The sequence below is a fragment of the Macaca mulatta genome, chromosome 3 (assembly GCF_049350105.2).
Source record: "Macaca mulatta isolate MMU2019108-1 chromosome 3, T2T-MMU8v2.0, whole genome shotgun sequence".
NCBI lineage: Eukaryota > Metazoa > Chordata > Mammalia > Primates > Cercopithecidae > Macaca > Macaca mulatta.
This window is the reverse complement of record NC_133408.1, coordinates 21,731,303-21,748,431: the sequence shown is the minus strand read 5'-3', so window position 1 is coordinate 21,748,431 and position 17,129 is coordinate 21,731,303. Positions and strand designations below refer to the sequence as shown.

The 17,129-nt window shown below is 34.5% G+C and overlaps 1 protein-coding gene, 1 long non-coding RNA gene and 1 pseudogene across 8 annotated transcripts in view; 1 reads left to right on the top strand and 2 right to left on the bottom strand.

Moving 5' to 3' along the window:
- Positions 1-16,442, top strand: part of GABPA (GA binding protein transcription factor subunit alpha) — a 47,950-nt gene extending 31,508 nt beyond the window's left edge. For 6 of the 7 annotated variants that reach the window (XM_015133053.3, XM_028844959.2, XM_015133055.3 and 3 more), the window contains 5 exons: positions 2,148-2,342; positions 6,463-6,516; positions 8,278-8,418; positions 8,663-8,855; positions 12,997-16,442. In XM_015133053.3, the coding sequence (XP_014988539.1) occupies positions 2,148-2,342; positions 6,463-6,516; positions 8,278-8,418; positions 8,663-8,855; positions 12,997-13,225 (812 nt within the window). In that variant the 3' untranslated portion in view covers positions 13,226-16,442. 7 annotated transcript variants of the gene reach the window in all.
- LOC114676832 (protein LLP homolog pseudogene) lies at positions 6,988-8,217 on the bottom strand (annotated as a pseudogene).
- On the bottom strand, positions 9,089-13,167 carry LOC144339675 (uncharacterized). The gene is made up of 2 exons (XR_013414950.1): positions 10,299-13,167; positions 9,089-10,261 (listed from the first exon to the last, which is right to left on the bottom strand). It is a non-coding gene; the product is annotated as an uncharacterized LOC144339675 (long non-coding RNA).
- Positions 16,443-17,129: the final 687 nt, after the last annotated feature.

Genomic DNA, 17,129 nt, shown 5'->3' with positions numbered 1-17,129 from the left:
CATTTTCAGCTTTAAGCCTCCGTTGCTACTCAGAACCACCATGACTTGAACCGGTGAACAGGGTTCTGCGAGCGGGAATTCTCTCACTTCTTACTGGTATCCTCCTTGGCAAACATTTTAGGTCATAGTTTCCCCACCTCTGCCAAATCGATTACCACTCTGTTTATTGTCTTCAAAACATTAGATTAAATCTCTCATCCATGCCTGTCGCTTTGTACTCATGTTCCTATGATTTTACATCCTTAATTCCTTTACTGTTGTTTCACTAGAGTCTGAGAGAAAAGAGGCAGAACATGGATGGCCAATTAGTTATGTTAAACTAGAAGTCCTGATACTTGAGAAAACAAATCAGACAAATTATATTTTTCTCTGAGTTTTTTTTATTCTTAAATTTTTATGTAAAATTATCTTTCTTTTAAAAGAGGTGATTCAGGATAGCTTTTCTAATTTAACTCTGCTTCTGTTGTTTTCCATTAGTATAGTATTCACAGATAAGGGAACTTTCTTTTTCAGTTCTTGTTGACTTTTACCTGGGCCTTCTCCTTCTCTTTCCTTTTCCTTGGCGTCCCTCTGCTGCTCACTTCTAATTCTACTCTGCCGGTTTCTCCTTATTGTGGGCCATTCTCCTGGAAGTGGTTCTTGGCTCAGTTTGAAAAACACCCAGGTGCTACATTGCTTCAGCACTTTAAATCTTAACACAGACTGCGGCTATTGGATTGGGCAAAACTGCTTTTTAGCGTTGCTTTCAGCTTGTCCTGTTGTACTTTCAATGCATGCTTCTTGGCTGTGCTCAGGCTTTCCTGTGATCAGAGTGGGTCACATTTCTCTTGCTTCCCTTTGCTTTCTCCTGCACACAAGCTAAGACCATGGAGGTCTTATAACCCTTACTGCTTTGTCTTTACTCTCTTGTATCTTGAAGTCCATGAAGATATCTTGTCACCTGGTTTTATGTAAATGTTTGTGGGTTTTTGGTTTTGTCCTCTAGTCACGTTTTTAATGTTTATGTGTACATTCAGAAAAATTAAAAAACTTTGCCATCATCTTCCTAGAATCCTCCCTTAACTTCTTTGTGGAAAAATTTAAAAATATATATTCTATGGCTATTAATCCTGTATTCTTTGAAGCTAGGGCACCTCTGTTCCTTTAGTCTCAAATGGAATAGTTTCAGTTTCAATAGCACTTTGCCTCTTTGAATAACTTTTATAAAATTCTTATGTTTGATTTATTTTCACTATAATTTGCCCTCAATACCTAAATGTTATTTTTTTTCTACTTTTCTTATTGAATAGCATTTATTTATTGGGTATATAAGCAATATTATTTGAATAAATCATCTTCTTGAAGCGGGAGTACCAGAACCAAAACCAATTTAGCTAATATGTATTAAACTTACACAGATAGAATGTTCTGTTAGGTGCAGGTGATACAGCAATGTAATAGTTATAGATATTGGCCATATTTTTTTATTTATGAATTCAATTAGATAGTAAAAAATCATAGGGAAAAGGAAATTATTTGGATATACTCTTTAAGATTAAACAAGTGTATGAGCAAGGCACTGTTAGGTTCTAAAGATATAATGGTTTTTACAGGACACATTTATTGTATTTCTTAGTGTGTTGTGAGGGGACAGCTGAGTAAAACAGGCAATTACCATGTTTGTTTATTGGAAATGCATCATAAGGGTAAATGCAGGAGCAGCCAGCTTTTTACAGGAAAGAAAAGGGAGGAAAAAGGATATGGTTCATATTTTGGAGAATAGAGAATCCCCTTTTGATTTTTTTTTCAATGCAACTGCAAATTTTTTTAAACTTGGATAATTTATTCTCTACAGAATAATCTCATATTTTATTCTTTCATTTGACCCACTGGAGAGCAATTTTGCATTTTGTTTTTCTTGATACAGTTCCAACTGAGGTTGAACCAAGTGACTCCATCAGAAATTTAGATTACAAAATTGAAAAGGAGCTGAGGAGAAAATTACAGCATAAATTTTTGTTTTTGTTTTTTGCTTCATATAATAAGTTTACCTCACATACTTAGGGAAAGAAAACATCTGTGTGTATGTGTGTGTATTAACAAGTTAACTGTAAATTTACACAGTATCTAAAATGGAACTAGGCTAAAGTTAATATTTTTCTTTCTAGATCCCATACAGTGGTCCACAGACCAAGTCCTGCATTGGGTGGTTTGGGTAATGAAGGAATTCAGCATGACCGATATAGACCTCACCACACTCAACATTTCGGGGAGAGAATTATGTAGTCTCAACCAAGAAGATTTTTTTCAGCGGGTGCCTCGGGGAGAAATTCTTTGGAGTCATCTGGAACTTCTCCGAAAATGTATGAAATTACAGTTATTTCTTTACATTGTAATTTAAGCTGAATTTTATTTCCTTACAACTTTGTTTTCATCTTGTTTATTGATAATGATAAGTAATAAGCAGTAATAATTAACATTTATTTACTGTATAATGCTATGCTGAAAGCTCTATATGTTATCTCATTTAATTCCTATAGTAATACCACAAATCATTACTTTGCTTATTTTTTAGATAGGAAAGTGAGGCTTTGAGAGCCCCACAAAGTCACAGCTAGGAAGTGGCAGAGCCAGGATACAAGCCCAGGCTAACATTAGAATCCAAGTTCTTAAATCAGGTGCTGTGCCCTACACTTGGCCCTCTTCATATATTCTATTTGTTGCCTTCTGTTTGATCAGCTCTTACATTTACTGCTCATCTAGAAACTGAAGAGATCATTTGTTTGCAGGTGGCTTCCTTCCCATTCTTTTCATTATTGATGAGATTAAATCTTTGTTCAAGTCTTTACAATTAACTGAATAGAGTCTTAAGAGGGAAGGAAGTGTATGCAACCACCTTTTTGAATTGGAAGCCACCGGTTATAAGTTTTTCCACTTACAACTTACAAGGCCTTGGACATTAATATGATTCAGTGACCATATAAAGAAATTGGACCAGCACTTTGGAAGATGAGACAGGCAGATCACTTGAGGTTAGAAGTTCAAGACCAGCCTGGCCAACATGGTGAAACCCTATCTCCACTAAAAATACAGAAAAATAGCTGGGCAAGTTGCTGTGTGCCTGTAGTCCCACCTACTTGGGAGGTTGAGGCGAGAGGATAGCCTAAACCTGAAAGGCACAGGTTGCAGTGAGCTGAGAGCGCGCCACGACACTCCAGCATGGGTGACAGAGCAAGAGTCTCAGTTGGAAAAAAAACAGAGAGAGAAATTTGGAAACTACTTGGCTGTCCAAGAAAACAAGGCACAAATATAAATTATTTTTGCTTGAATATTAATCCATCTTATATTTCAGTGACTGTTAAGACACTGAATCAAGCAACCCATTCCTTGACAGTTTTGCATATCAGAAATGCTAGCCGGACCCACATATTTTTCAGAACACATGAATACAACAAACTCTGACTTTGCTTTTGTATCAGTTATGGATGAAAATGTTACTGATAGCATTTTGTTCTATTATATACCCAATAACGGAAGAGCTCTGGTGGAGGGATTTTCCACCTTAATTCAATGCTTGCAGTTTTCACTCAAGGTGCTTTCTCTGGCCGGGTGCAGTGGCTCACTCCTGTCACCCCAGCACTTTGGGAGTCTGGGGCGGGTGGATCACTTGAGGTCAGGAATTGAAAGTGCTTTCTCTGCTGGTGAATAAGAAGTGAGCTCTGGAGAGAGGCATTTCCTCATTGTTTATAATTTTATTCTTGTAAAGATTCGCTCAGATTTTTTTTTTTAAGTATCTATGATACTAAAAGACTTAGTATATTCATTGTATTTGCAGCATTTATTTCCAGTGTCTGTTCTTACTAGATAAATAAGTTGAATGTCTTGGTTGAAGCATTGTCCTTGGTTTCACAGATTTCCTTCCCTGCAGAGGTTTTGAAATGAATAAGGTAAATTCTGAATTGTGAAACATGTGAGTCATGTTTATTGAAACACTTTCTTGTAAGAAATCTCAAGAACACAACAAGGATAGTGCATAGATGATAGTTTCATTTTTCCCAAATCCACGTTTTTTCCAGTCTCTCCCAGGTCAGCTCTTCGTTGTGGCTGTCTCTTTCTGCTTCTCTTATTGCATCTCAAACTTTAAAGTTCATTCACAGGTTTTTCCTAGAACAGAAGTCAAAGGTGTCTTGTATATCTTTGCATTTCCATGCAGTTGAATGAGTCTTCCTCAGAAAAGCTCTGCTCTGGAACCGTTGCTTTGTCTTTTAAAGCAACAAAGTCCCACAGCCTACATGAGCGTCTCACAGAATTTCTTGGTGATCCAGCCATGGTTCTTCACTTAGCCTGGGCAGGGAATTCCTGTCTGACTTGGAAATGTAGTGCTCGGTTCAGAATTGAGAGATGGGCAGGATGATGTGTAAGGGTATTTCTAACAGACTTTCTAGAATTCACAAGTCTCACTTCTCAGAACAGGGTTTTTTGAGCACAATGCAGTAATCTGGTCCCTTCTGTAGAGAGAAGTCTGCAGCCTCTCTGTGAAAGGCACTGATTCTGGGACAGAACCCAGCCTCTATTATCCATCCTCAGTGATCTCTCAAGAAGCGGCAGTACTGAAGAGGTAGAGCTCCTTCTTCAGATATTTGTATTAGATTATTCACCTGAGCGGCCACCTGCCTGCAGTCCCCGCTCTGCTGAAACTTCATCCACGTCCTACTATACATGGGAGATAATTAGGAAATGTTCCAGTACTACCAGTTCCATGATGTCCTTCTCGGTGTGAATCTCTGTTTTCTGTCACCAAAGGCATAGGAAGTTCTCAGTTTGCTGAGGGTTTTCTTTAGGAAAAATAATTGTTTTATTCCTGTAGTGTCTAATGTTTCTTCATAAAATGGCTCCATATCCCCCAGGGCTTTGCCTCTCAAGACTGCTTCCTTTATGCCTAGCAAGGATTTGGGAGTTTCAGGGAGGAATATGATATTCAGGGTGCCTGTACTCTGAAGAGATTGGTCTTGGACCAGTCTTTCAAAAGCTTTTTTTTTCCCCCTGTGGTCTGCCTTCTGTCTTGAGAGCTTCCAGGAAACAAACCAAACTCCAGTCTGAGAATTAGGACGTAGAAGGTGATTTTACAAGTTGATTACGCCTGTGCTGTGGGATGGTGACGCTTTCGTTTGCCTCTTTTGAGGCTAATTCCTTTAGTCTTCAAATGAAACGGTTCCTCTTTGAGGAACTTTTATAAAATTCTGAGGAAAATTTACTACAAACATAAGGTACGTATTTTTTTTTTTTTTTTTTTTTTTTCCCAAGAGAGACACAGTTCTGGAGGAGAATGCTCAGAACTAGGAGTCTGGATAAAACAGTGAGGTTGTCAGTTGACTGAAAAGTAATTGTTTTGTGCACTGTGCTTCTTAAAAACATGTTTCTTTAATCCTCACAATAACCTCATGAGGCGATAAGTATAGGTGTCTAAACATGAGGAAGTTAATGTTGAAAGAGGTTGGTAATTTTACCAAAGTCATATAGTCAGTAAGAGCTGAGAACTGAATCCAGATCTGTCTGAAGCCAGTCCCATATAATTGTTTTAAGTCCTCAGTCTTCAGACCCTCAAAGCTCCCATCTGGTAGGATTCAGACCTGTTTTTACTTGCCCAACCTTTTCCAGCTCTGCGTGTCTGGAACTGGGTCCTGGCAAGGCACCCTTAGCAGAGTCTTCTTGGGAGCCCAGGCCTCAGTACCCAGAATGATTGCTGGAGGGTATAGTTTCATTTTTAAGAGAGAGGCATGCAATTTATGATGGGCACGAAGTAGGCTGAAGTAATGAGAGACTGGGATGTGCAGTTCTTTGAGAGGTAAAGAATAACATTTAAGTGGGTAATAGCAACAGATAAGTAATGAATGGTTCTGTAAAGGCTTATCTTAGGACCTTTTATAATATTTTTATTTGGGGAGCTATATTTTTAGATGTGAAATTATTTACTTTAATTGAGACGTTTAGGACCGCTACAATTGTATTGAAAATTTGCTATCTTTAAGTAGAAGCATTAAAAAGCTTAAGCAGCTTTAGTCAAAAGCGGATGTTACAACAGATAATGCGAAGGAGGCCTTTTTGGTGGAGATCCATATCTAAATAATTTCATTTTGGTGTATATTTTATCTTTGATATGATCTTGAAGATTTCCATATTTTTACATGGTTTTATACAGATTTTGATACAAATATTTACATTTAGAAAACCATAGTTCTCTGCAGAACTTTACTGAACACTAAAAGACATTGGAGCTTTTCCCTGTGTTACTTCTCTTAAAGGTATCTTTTCCTTTTAAAGTGACTATCAAATATTTTTAATGTTTTTATGCCAGTAAGTTTCAGTTCAGTGTTTTGGTTTTAATTGTGGAGTTCTTTTTTAAAAGAATCATGTTTATTAAGTTGGGTTTTATTGGATTGGGGTTTTTGGTTTTAAATTTTTTAAAATTGTGTTTTTTTTCAGATGTATTGGCAAGTCAAGAACAACAGATGAATGAAATAGTTACAATTGATCAACGTGAGTATTCGTATCTATATTTGCCCTTTTATTGAAGAAATGTTTATTTGATACTGCAAGGTAGTAAAAAGGAAAATTATTTAAAAAATTTTTTTCCCCACACACGAAATATCTTTTGTTCTGTGGAATGAGAGCTCAACACAAGTACTTTATAAGATCCACTCATGTCGTGTTTTTAAATGATGCGATTAACATAACAGCTTGCTTTGTATCTGGGTTCACTAAAATTTGTTAGGACATCATTTGTTTCATCTTTACTGACGTTAATTACCAAGTTGTAAGAACAATTCTAACCACATTCATACCTGACAGAACTTTCATGCCTGATAATAACTGGATATTGGGTGGCATCCAATTAAAATATCAGTATAGCTTGGATACAGCGAAGAAAATATTCAAGTGTCCAAAACAAACTTGAGGAGTTACACTGGGTTTGAAATGAAGAAAAAAGGCAAGTTAAAATAGGAAAATGAATAGTTTTCATTTGGTGAGAGTTGCAATCAAAAGTATACATTTGTATACATTCTAATTGATCATCAGTCCCATGTGGCATTTTCCAAGGTTTTAAGAGTCTACCAGGCCAAACCCTTCACCGCCTTCACTACTTTTGTTTGGCTTTTCCCCTTTTTCTTTTCTCTCACTTTGCATTCAGCTTTATTCTTTACCAAAGGTACTATGCATGCTGGTCTAGAAGAGTCTTGTTTCTCTTAGTATCAGTCTCCATTTTCATGTCATATTTTCCAACTTTTACCTCACATTGCATTTTCTCTTAGCATGTTTGGGTTTCGGTACACCACAGTTGCTATCTCTTAAACATTTTTCATTAAAACATTACTGTCTAGTTTGAGAATCCTTTTAAGCCTGCTGAGCTCTTTGGGGCATTATTTTTTTCCCTTTTCAGCGGACATCTTTCTTTTCCCCTTACACCATAGCTTTTAGCCATGTTTTACCTGAGATACGAACACACACGTCACAAGATCATCCCAACCGGCTAAAATTTTTAATGAAGAATCTGAGATACACAAAAAGTGTAACACCTGTGTACATATAAGAAATAAAATTTTATATACCAAGTTTACCTGTTGTAGATTTCATTTTCCTCTCTCTTACCAGAGAATTGACTATCTTGAATTTTATGTTTATTACTATATTTTTACCACCTATGTAACCATAAACACTGTATAGCATTGTTTTGCACATGTTTAAGCATTTTCTGTAAAATACATTGTACATATTCTTTTATAACTTTATCATTTGAAAATTACCCATGTTGATACTTGTAGCTGTTTCATTCATTTTCATTGCTGTATAGTATTTTTTAAATGCTGTGAACATCATTGAGTGAATATTTGTAAGAACATGTGTGAGATGTTCATGTCATAGGGTTTCTAAAATCCTTTCAACCTTACTCCAGATACTGCCAGAGTCTCAAAGTGGTGGTATGAGTTCTTATTTGTCCACATTTTCTACAATATTTGACAAACTGTTTTTATGAACAAATGTTTTAAAAACAAACATGTTAAAATACTGTCTAATGTGTGTGCATCACTGAGTTATTTCCAAACAAGAATACTAGCTCTTACTAAGATGCACAAACTGTAATGCAAGCATTATACTGTACCATCTGACCTTTTTTGTTATTTTGTTTGAAATTGTGGCTTGAGGCTTTTTGTAGTGAAGTACTTTCTTGGGGTAATTCATAGGGCATTAGTTAAAGTGATAATGTCTTTCAGTAATTTTTTTTTCCCCTTGTCTTTGCAGCTGTGCAAATTATTCCAGCATCAGTGCAATCTGCTACACCTACTACCATTAAAGTTATAAATAGTAGTGCGAAGGCAGCCAAAGTGCAAAGAGCACCGAGGATTTCAGGAGAAGATAGAAGCTCACCTGGGAACAGAACAGGTATTTTGGTATTTTCTTGTATTTGTAAAATATATCTATCTAATTAGGTATATTTTGTTTTATTTCACTGTATGAAAAATGTGAATTTGGACTATTGCTCTGGTAGTATTTAGACAGCATTTCTAGAAAAACAAAAATTGTTTTTGCCATGGCTGAGATTTGAACCAAAGAACCAGTTTGTTGCCTTTGCCTTGGGCTAATCTATAACACTATAGCCAATGCTTTGTTCCTCTTATCAATTTAGGAAACAATGGCCAAATCCAACTATGGCAGTTTTTGCTAGAACTTCTTACTGATAAGGATGCTCGAGACTGTATTTCTTGGGTTGGTGATGAAGGTGAATTTAAGCTAAATCAGCCTGAACTGGTTGCACAAAAATGGGGACAGCGTAAAAATAAGCCTACAATGAACTATGAGAAACTCAGTCGTGCATTAAGGTAAGCCTTTATTACTGTTTTTTCTGTTATCATGCCTTTCTAAAAAATAGCTGCTGCTTCTAGATGTAAGCATTGTTACGTAATGATATTAAAAACTTGTTCATGTTTTCTTTACAAATTAAAAAACCTTTTTAAAAAGATCTTAATTTTGAGGTACGGTTTTTTTTACAAAATTACTCTAAGATTGTTTTTATCTGATTTGAAAGCATATAATACTGTCAAAAAAAGTTTGATTTTTGAGATTTTTATTATTTGCATAGGTGAATTGTTAATTTTTAATGAGTAAGCAGAAACTGTCCTCTGTTTTTACAATTACATGCAAAATATTGGCCCGTTTTCTATACAATCTGCCTAAATCTGGATATCCAATCTTTACATTGATACAAACTCCGTAAGTAGTATAAAGTTTTCCGACAGAAATTACTATCAGAAATTATGCCTACTAATTTCAGTAGGCATGGAAATTCAGCAGGTACATTTAAGTATCTGAGAAGGAGGATATATAAGAATATCACAGAATTATGTCTGATTTTTGGGGGGATTGAATATAGTATAGTAGTTCTACAATTTACAAGTTTTTCTAAATAGCATGCTTTTACTGCTTCTTGTTTCACTTGGCCATTTTCACACCGAAAGATTATAATTTAGCTCACACACACACTCCCCCTTCCCCTTTCTATCCCCTCATCTCAATATCCCAATATGATTATATAGAAATTTTGGTTCAGCGAGTATCATTGTTAGAGTATTATGGCCATGTAACTATTATTACATAGTTGACCGTTATTCTTCTTCTTTTCCTGAATGACCTGTTGTTTCTCAGAGTTCATAACTAAAATGTTTAGTTTTCAATATGCTTATTTATCATTCCGTCTCACATTGCCAACTGTCTAAAGATTCTTTGTGTATAATCAGAACTAAAGCTGCCATTTTTGAGAGTTGATGCAGATTGTATACATACAAGACCCCTTAAAATTACAGCGGTAATTTTGATTTTTCAAATCAAACTAAGTTTTTTCATAGAACTTGAAAAGATAATTGTAAAATTTACATGGGACTATAAAGTACCATGGTAGTCAGTAGTCAGGACACCTGAAGATTAGCAAAGTGGAAAGACTTGTCCCACAGGATATTGAGACTGACTCTAAAGTTACAGTAATAAGACAGTTATGCTATTTGCTCAAGACAAATAGGCCATACAGTAGAATAGGGAGCCAAAATAGAACCAGGAATACATAAGCATTTGATTTAAAGAAATGGCAGTGGGGAGAAAACATTTGAGGAAACGATCTTCTTTTCAATCATCAGTGCGGGGATAATTTACTATCCGTCTTGGGAGAAAAGTAAAAGTTGACCTCTTCCTTACGCCGTACCGAAAATCAATTCCATGTAGCTTGTAGCTCTACCTGTCAAAAATCAATTCCATGTAGCTTGTAGCTCTACCTGTAAAAAGTAAAATAGAAAAGGATGTAGAAATACTTTCATAACTTGTGGTGGTAGGGAGACATTTATGCAGAATCAAAAGGACTGATTATAAAGGGAAAGATCAATAAATTGGACTATATTTAAATTAGGAACTTTTGGTCGTTGAAAGCCTTATTAAGAGAGCCACACATGTCTTACAGAAGTATGTAGAATATCTAACCAATTCTTACGAATCAGTTTTTTAATGGGCAAGAGACTTGAATAGACACTTCAGGCTAGAGATTATCCAAATGGCCAATGAATATATGCAAAGGTGTACAGCCTCATTAGTATTCAGAGTAATGCAATTGAAAACCATAATTAAATGGTACAACACACCCCCTAGAGTGGCTACAATTTAAAAGATTGCCAGAACTAAGTGCTGTTGAGGATATGGAGCAATGGGAATGCTTCTACCCTTTTGATAGGAATGCAAATTGTAACAGTTGCTCCCCTAAGCAACTGTTTGATATATATCAAACAGAAGTGTACTTGTATGCCCATACACATGTTCATAGCAGATTATTTGTAACATCCAAATCCCAGAAACAACCAGATATCTATCAACAGTAGAGAAGAAATCATTTATGGTATATTCATACAAGAATACCTTGCATTCTCGAAAACTGAGCTCCTGCTACAAACGAAGACCAGTGAACCTCACAAACATAATGTTCAGTGACAGAATCCAGACCCAAAAGACCAAATTCTGTATGATTACATTTATTCAGTAAAGTTCAAAAAACAGGAAAATTAAATTGCAGTATTTAGGGTTGCATGTTTGGGAGATAAAAATATAAAGAAAAAGCAATGAAATTACTGTCATGGTGCAGGCTTGTGTTTACCTTTTAGAGCCAGGATTTGGGGAATGATTGGGAGGGGACATAAAGGGGATTCTAGATGCTGACAGTGTTGTTTCTTGAGTGATACTTAACAGGGGAATGAATGTTCACTTTGTAATAAGTCACTGAACTGTTCACTTCTGTGTCCTTTTGTGTGATATATTTGCAATTAAAAAGTTTTTAAAAAATACAAGTTCAAAAAAAGGGAAGAAAAGAAATCATATCCGTGAAATACAGGTATTGTGTATCTTTCTACTTTCTTCATTTTAGGGAGGGAACAAGTGGAATAAGTGCTACTGTATACAGTTGTGTGATGCATGTGCTAGATCAAAGGAAGTATTCAGTAAAATTCAAATTTATGTGTGTATATTCTTTTTTATCACCTCTTACCAAGAAATATAATGCCAACTCCTAGAACTGGCATAATCATAGAATATATTTTCCTCCTAGAATTATAAAACCTTTTCCATTTTCCTTTTTTCCCCACGTAGTCTTACATATTAACGTAGAAATGTTTTAAAGCAATTGAAACGCCTACAGCATTTTTAACTGGATGGCAAGGAATTGTTGGTTTGTGAGCTGAGATCCAAATTCTATACTAATGTAACTGACATAAATGGAAACTACAAGACTGCGCAATGTGTTATATCTCTTACTGGGAAATCAAACATAACTATTTTCCTTTAACTATTCTGGAATTAGGGAAAGATGAGAGTTTCCTGTATATAGGTCAGTCCTTTCATTAATAGACTCTTGATTAAGCCAAGTGACTTTTATCCTGCTAAATGTGATAGTTTATATCAGCGGTACTTTTGCAAATAGTTGTTTCTTTTGTAGTAGCCCTTTGTCAGTGGGCAGTGCAATTTTAAAATAAGGGCTTTGCATTCTGCCAGTCCTGGAAAGAGCTTGACTTGCCTCTTTTTCCTGTTGTTGGAATTAGCAGTACATAGTGTTTGTTTAAATAAAGTCTGTTTTCCAAAGGAAACATAAATCCAACTCCGTTTGCATCTCTATAGAATGCAGCAGTAAACCAGATTTCTAGAATGACTGCTGGAACTCTGCTTGTGTACATTTAGAAATATTGTCTCTTTACAATGCCCTTTTCCTGTTTTTCTGTATCCTCTATTTCGTTTAGACCTTTTCCTTAGACTTAAAGCTCCCTGTTGGGCTTGGATAATTTATCTGAAATTTGGAAAGCATTTACATAGTGAAATAATAAAGATGAAGACATGACTTCATCATATAGGATTCTTTACAAGACAGAAAAGAAGTGGAATATATTCGTTCTTTCATATTATCGATTTTTATTAACATAGCTTCTATTTTGTAGAGGGCTATGTGCCAGTCATTGTATACTAAGCACTTTACAAAGATTATCCCTCTAATCCTCAACAGTGATATGAGGGTGTAAGCACTGTTCACCTCACTTTATATATGAGGAATAGAAGCTTTGAGAAAATATGACTCCTGTGGTCCAGAAATGTTAGGTTTTGAATCTCGGCTCTGACTCCAAAGCTCTTGTTCTTAGGCTCTTCTACTGCTCTAAAGGTTTTTTGTTTTGTTTAATAATTACTTTTAAATCAATGTTTTATCCTAATTGTTGAAAATACGTTTTGAAAGTTTATAGAGTTTTGGAGTACTGAGCATTGAAATAGTAAATGATGTTTGGATGTGTTTCATTTGATAGTAGCATTAAATATTCTATATAACTTCAGTATTAATTGCTATTGTGGTGGATGCAGTACTCTACTAGGCTTCTGCTTATGGAAGAGTCTGTAAATTATTCTAAGTCTCATTTATTTTTTATGAAGTCTCTAATTTTTCTCTTTTTAAAGGTATTATTATGATGGGGACATGATTTGTAAAGTTCAAGGCAAGAGATTTGTGTACAAGTTTGTCTGTGACTTGAAGACTCTTATTGGATACAGTGCAGCAGAGTTGAACCGTTTGGTCACAGAATGTGAACAGAAGAAACTTGCAAAGATGCAGCTCCATGGAATTGCCCAGCCAGTCACAGCAGTAGCTCTGGCCACTGCTTCTCTGCAAACGGAAAAGGATAATTGAGCCCCAGGACATTCTGGGACTCCAAAGTCTTTCTTAAAATGTTTAGAGCAAGTATAGCTCTTACCTTTATTACCGAATTTGAATCTTCTTTTATTTCTAGACTGTACAGTCTGATGCATGATTTTTTTTATAAATATTTCATACTCTTGTGAATTTGGATCTTTTTACTTTGAGCATATATTTTAGAATATGTGTATGTTAAAGGATCTCCACAATGTCTGCAGCGTGAAGGCAGGTTCATTGTGGAATAGTTTGTTAACAGTCAGGAAAGCTAAACTGGTCAGTATTAATGTGTAGCCCTACCAAAAATAGCCAGTAGTATCTGAAAATGAAAAATAAATGAAGTATCTCCAGGAAACAGTCTGGCTTAACTATTTTTGAAAATATAACTGTTTCCCCTCTCTGCTGCTTTAGATGTTGCTTTACATAGAACCAGAAAATGGAATTTCTCAGCTAAAGCATGTGTGCCTGTTTCATCTAATCAAGCAGAGCTAAAATGTTCATATCAAATAAATTTATATTAATAAATTACTAAACTAAGAGTATCAGGTTATTTATATATTTGCAAGCAAAGGACAGTAAGAAGTTGACTGGCAAAAAGAGCAGTGCTGAAGGAGGAGATCCAGGTTTAAATCTGGCTTATTAACTCAAGCCAATTGTAAGGATTTTCTGTATAGATTATTCATGTCAGACCAAGAATTTAAATTATTTTGAGAGAGGAATTTAATTCTAATAAACCAGCTGTTACAAAAATTATAAAATGATCTCTGTTTTTCCTGTCAGAGATTTAAAAAACTGAAAAGGTATACCTCAACCCAAAAGTAAAGGTTTGGTTTGGTTTGTTATGGCTTCCTTTTTTTAAAAATTACCCTGTAGTGCCAGTTTATTATGCAAAGCAGCTTATATTCCTGTGTTTCTGATAAAATGAAGACTTTAAATTAGTCAGCAGTACTTTACCTTTCAAGGCATTAGTAAATTACTTGCAAATAGTTTTAAAAAGAAAATTCGACCTCTGTTATAGGCAGTCTTCTCTTTAAGATAATACTTTTCCACTTATTTTTTTTTCCTTTTCCATATTATATATGTGTATACATATATCTATATATTCAGTTGATTTTATAAACATATATGAAGGCATAAAGATATACAGAAGATTATTCATTTTAAGATTCAAATTAAATAATTCCTGCATATATGACATTCCTTACATAAACTAACACTAAACAAAAATGGCTAGAAATGTCTTTTTCTTTTCTGTTTTTGTTGTTTAAGGTATTAAGCACAAATTATTATATGAGACTGGCAAGATAGCTATTAATCCTCTTACAGATTTGAGAAGGTTGATTCTCAAATATTTATGCACCTTCTCCTTCATTGTTTTCTTTAAATCTGTCCCCTTAAAAAGCTTCTTAAGAGCTCAGTTAATGCTTTTAACTTAACTAGGAGAAAAAGGCATGTTAATACAGGCAAGATGGCATTGTTAGCAATTCTGGTAGTGGTTTGGAATGAATCATAAGAGGCAGGGATCTTAAGGACAAGGAAGAGAGGAGAGAGAGGTAATCTCTTTCTCTGGTAATCTTAACGCATAATTTTACTACAACATGTTCTCTTAATTCATTTATATTATTAAGTCCTTTCTGCAGCTGATACCTGAGCAGAGTAAAATTTGTATGTCCATTATTACTTTTTTTGAAAGAGAATATATGAACAAATTATTAGTACAATTTGGGCACTGTGGTTGTAAGAATGTCTGAGTAAAATAACAATATGAAATAATATACAGAAGCTCTAGTGTCAGATAACAAATAGACAGCTAGAAAGGTTTTGCACCATCCTCTTACGGCCTAGGGAGTTGACAAGTTGCTTGTAGTTTTAAAAAAAAATAATAAAGTATACCATTCTGGTATATCATCAAGAGCTTAAGAATCTTGGCTTTCATATTTAAAATGCTTTTGGGGAGACATATTAAAATTTTAGCCAAGATGACAGACATGTCTCAATTACATACGTGTATGTTTTTAAAGCTAGAAACATTAGTTTTAGATCCCTAGAATGAAAATTCTTTTCTCATCTATGCAATTCCCATATGGTTTTTTTAAAATCATATTTTATTCATTTTCTCCCTTTAGCAATTTTCATTTTATTTCTCATAATTTGAACAGAGACAGTTCTCATACATGATCAGATGCTTTTTTTTTTCTTCTTACCATCATTTATGCATGACATAGGTAAAGTAATATGGCTAATTTCTCCAGTTGATTCAAGAAACTCATTACTTTGCCTTAAATTATATGTAAAATATTTGTTTTACTTACAGTTATCAGAAAGCCAGGTAGTTTTTCTTCTTCTATTAAAAGATAACATATTGTGAAAGAAAATAAAATTCATGCTATTCATTCTTTGCTTTGTTTTTATAAATGAATTTTTCATACAATTTACAGTATATTCAAAGGAAGAAAGATAAAATTATTGGTCATCATTTGTACCTTAGAAGTACAAGAATTTAAGAAATGTTCCTTTTTGTTTTAAAACTTGTTTTTCATGTGAAGTTTTTATTGAGCCAACTTTCATACATATCTCGCTAGCCTAAAGTCTAAATATTTGTGTTGGCATCAGAAAAACCAATTAGGCAGAATTGCTTTGCGTGGTCGATCTTCAGATAAATTGACTGATCACATTTATTTTTGTATCAGTCTATGTCATTTAATTAGGAAAAATTGTTTAGGTGTTTTCTCCCCTGATTAATGGTGATACTCAAGTATGATACAAAAAGAATTGTACCACCAAATATTTTTGCAAGGTCTGCTGTTTTCCATATTCCTTTTATGCTACTGCCTTTAAGAAAGAACTAGTATCCTTGAAATAGCACAAAAATGTTTTAAAATTCATAATTGCAAAACAAACCTGTGACTAACTTAATGTCTTCAGATCTAAAGGGTGTAAAAATATTGATACTTCAATATTTCACTTGCTGCCAGGAAAAAAAAATTCTCAATCTTTTGTAAATGGGAGGAGGACTTTTGCATACATTTTTACTCTTTAAATAACGACAACGACACTTATACTGTCATAATAACAATTATGTATTTCTTTGTGGTTTTAATTTTTTTTGTAATTTTACATAAAACAGTTATTTTCTATTTTTACGCAGATAAAAAATATTTGTGCATAAAATGTAAAAATAGTAAAATGAGAAAAATAAAACTATTATACAGTATGTTTCTGTGTTGCTTAAAGTTTTTTTTTCCTGAAAACAAAATCTTAAATCCCCAGGATATTTTGTTGGATAGTAATCTGACAGTCCACTTATACATTGTACATATGATTCCCATGCACTTTTTAACTTAAAAGCTGTCAATTTGCGAAGAACATACTTCACTGAACTAAATTTAGTAGGTTAATCTCTTTAAGAAAATGAAATTCCATCTACAAAGCCAAATTGTTTTAGAATAGTAACAGATGAAGTGGTAAGACTGAGTAGCTGTCAGAAGGCAAGCTGATGATTGCTAAATTGTAAACCTTTTGTAAAGCTTTTTTTTTTTTTTAAACAAACAAAAAATCACCTGTTCATGTTGGCTATCAGCAGATTGCTTCAGCCAGAATCAGAATATAGAAGAATGGATGGAAGGGGTTAGGAAAGCGTGATTCATGCCTGCCTTTATGGTGAAGCAATGATGAAACTTTGATTGACATGCTTAAATAGAAACTTACGGTTAGAAATAAATTGCTTTAAAAATACAAAGTGTAATTGTATCTAGTTTGAAGCGATATCAGCCAGGACGCTAGTGAGGTGTATTTGTTCTCCCAGGACTGCAGTTTTGTGTGTGTACAGCTTTAGAGTTTAATTTGCAAGCCAAATATGTGTTTAAAATGCTTTTTACTAATAATAAACTGACAGCTTTAG